This window comes from Ciona intestinalis, unplaced genomic scaffold, assembly GCF_000224145.3.
Source record: "Ciona intestinalis unplaced genomic scaffold, KH HT000373.1, whole genome shotgun sequence".
NCBI lineage: Eukaryota > Metazoa > Chordata > Ascidiacea > Phlebobranchia > Cionidae > Ciona > Ciona intestinalis.
This window is the reverse complement of record NW_004190694.1, coordinates 1-1,992: the sequence shown is the minus strand read 5'-3', so window position 1 is coordinate 1,992 and position 1,992 is coordinate 1. Positions and strand designations below refer to the sequence as shown.

Here is a 1,992-nt window from a genome sequence, read left to right as displayed (position 1 = left end):
TAACAAACGGTTTTTATCCGGAATAAGAATTACAAACTCACATGAACTTACTTGTATTTATTTCATAAACGAAAGTATTTATTTAATAAGCGAAATATCGATCAAGTTAAGAAAAATGCCAGCAAAGAAAACCATCCGTAGACAGGCAGCCATCTCGTCCTTTTTTTCTCCGTCTGATAACGCCAGCAGTACATCAAATAAAACTGCGAAATCGTGTGAGGTTTTGGAAAGTGAGTACGCGGCGTCATCAGGTGTAGCTCCGTCTGTGAATACCGAGATTGCCAATGTGAATACCGAGATTGCCAATGTGAATACCGAGAATGCCAATGTCAGCGAAATGGATATTGGCCATTATGTTAATGTTTCCGAAATTGAGCCGTCCCAGAAATATCTCATATTAAAGAATGCTTGGGAGCCAAGTCTGTATCAGGAAAAATAAAATATTTGTCTTTTCAACTTACGTGGTTGAAACGATTTCCTTGGTTGTCTTACAGCAAATTGCTTGACGGGGCGTTTTGTCGATGTTGTGTTTTGTTTGGGCCGGGCACGGCAGGGGGTAATAAGTTAAACGTGTTGGTAGTCAAACCTCTGACAAACTGGAAAGACGCCTTGGATATCCTAAACAAGCACACAAAACACAAATACCATGAAATGTCCTGTGTAAAAGCCGAATGTTTTGAGGCAAACTGGGTATCTACAACTGGGCCGTCTGTAGTTTCACAGATGAACAGCAGGCGGAAAGAAGAAGCCATAAAAAACCGGAGTATGCTTAGCTCTATGGTTGACGCCATTAAGTTTTGCGGGCGGCAATCAATTTCATTGCGCGGGAAAGTGGACCATGGCCCTTTAACAACGCCGAATGATTTTGAAGCAGGGCACAATGAAGGTAACTTCCGTGCTCTGCTGAGATACAGCATTCAATCTGGCAATGGAATTTTGTTGGACCATGTCCGTAACTGCCCTCGTAATGCTGCTTACATGAGCAGCACCATACAGAATGAGATCATTGCAACGTGTGGTGAAATAATTCGTTCGAGTTTGGTCAAGAAAATCAACTCCTCGGGTTTCTTTTCGATTCTTGCCGACGAAACCACCGATGTTTCATGCCATGAACAGTTTTCTCTGTGTGCTCGCTACGTCGATGAATCGGGGACTGGGGAATTGGTCGTGAGAGAAGATTTTCTCGGGTATGTTGCAGTTGAAGATTTGACGGGTTCTTCTTTAGCCGAGGTTATACTCCACACATTACAACGGTATAATATCGATTGTGCAAAGTTAAGAGGACAGGGTTATGACGGTGCCAGTAACATGGCAGGAAAGTTTTCTGGAGTCCAAACCAAAATAAGAGAACTGCACCCGCTAGCAGCTTACACGCATTGCTCATCCCACGTGCTTAATCTGGTGTTGGGAAAATCAACTCAACTTCGTCCGATACGACGAGCTGTACGTCAGCTGTCAAACGTCATAAATTTTTTTAATTCAAGTCCCAAACGTCAGTTGTACCTTGGTCGAGCAATTGAAGCTTTTGTTCCGCAATCTCGACGGTCAAAATTGCGTACTCTCTGTGAAACACGTTGGGTTGAACGACACGATGCTGTCATTTTGTTTGTCGAGATGCTGTCTCCAGTTGTACACGCTCTTGGGGAATTGGAAACATGTGGCGTAACAGGTCTACAAGATAAAGCAGAGGAATTTCGATTTTCAATTCGAAACATTGAATTTTTAGTGTCACTAAAAACATTGGAATCCGTACTTGCGGTTACCCTGAGCTTGTCGAGAAGCCTTCAAACCGAAAACTGCGACATTGTGGGATGTTTTCAAATGGTCAGTGATGTTTCTGGTGTGTTTGAAAGCATGGTCACGAACTCCGTCAATGAATTTCATACGTTGTATGAATGTTGCTTAAGCTTGGCCGCCAACCTCGGTGTCTCCAACCATACAAGATTTGGTTCACGATCTTCTGTGCTGGAGCCAGAAATGCACTACCACGAA

At 43.2% G+C, this 1,992-nt stretch overlaps 1 protein-coding gene across 1 annotated transcript; it reads left to right on the top strand.

The window, feature by feature from the left end:
- Positions 1–651: 651 nt before the first annotated feature.
- Positions 652–1,924, top strand: LOC101242968 (52 kDa repressor of the inhibitor of the protein kinase-like; the record flags this gene model as incomplete). The annotated part of the gene is made up of 1 exon (XM_004227354.1): positions 652–1,924. A coding segment is annotated over exon 1 (1,273 nt), but the record flags the coding sequence as incomplete, so codon positions are not given.
- Between the last annotated feature and the right edge of the window lie 68 nt (positions 1,925–1,992).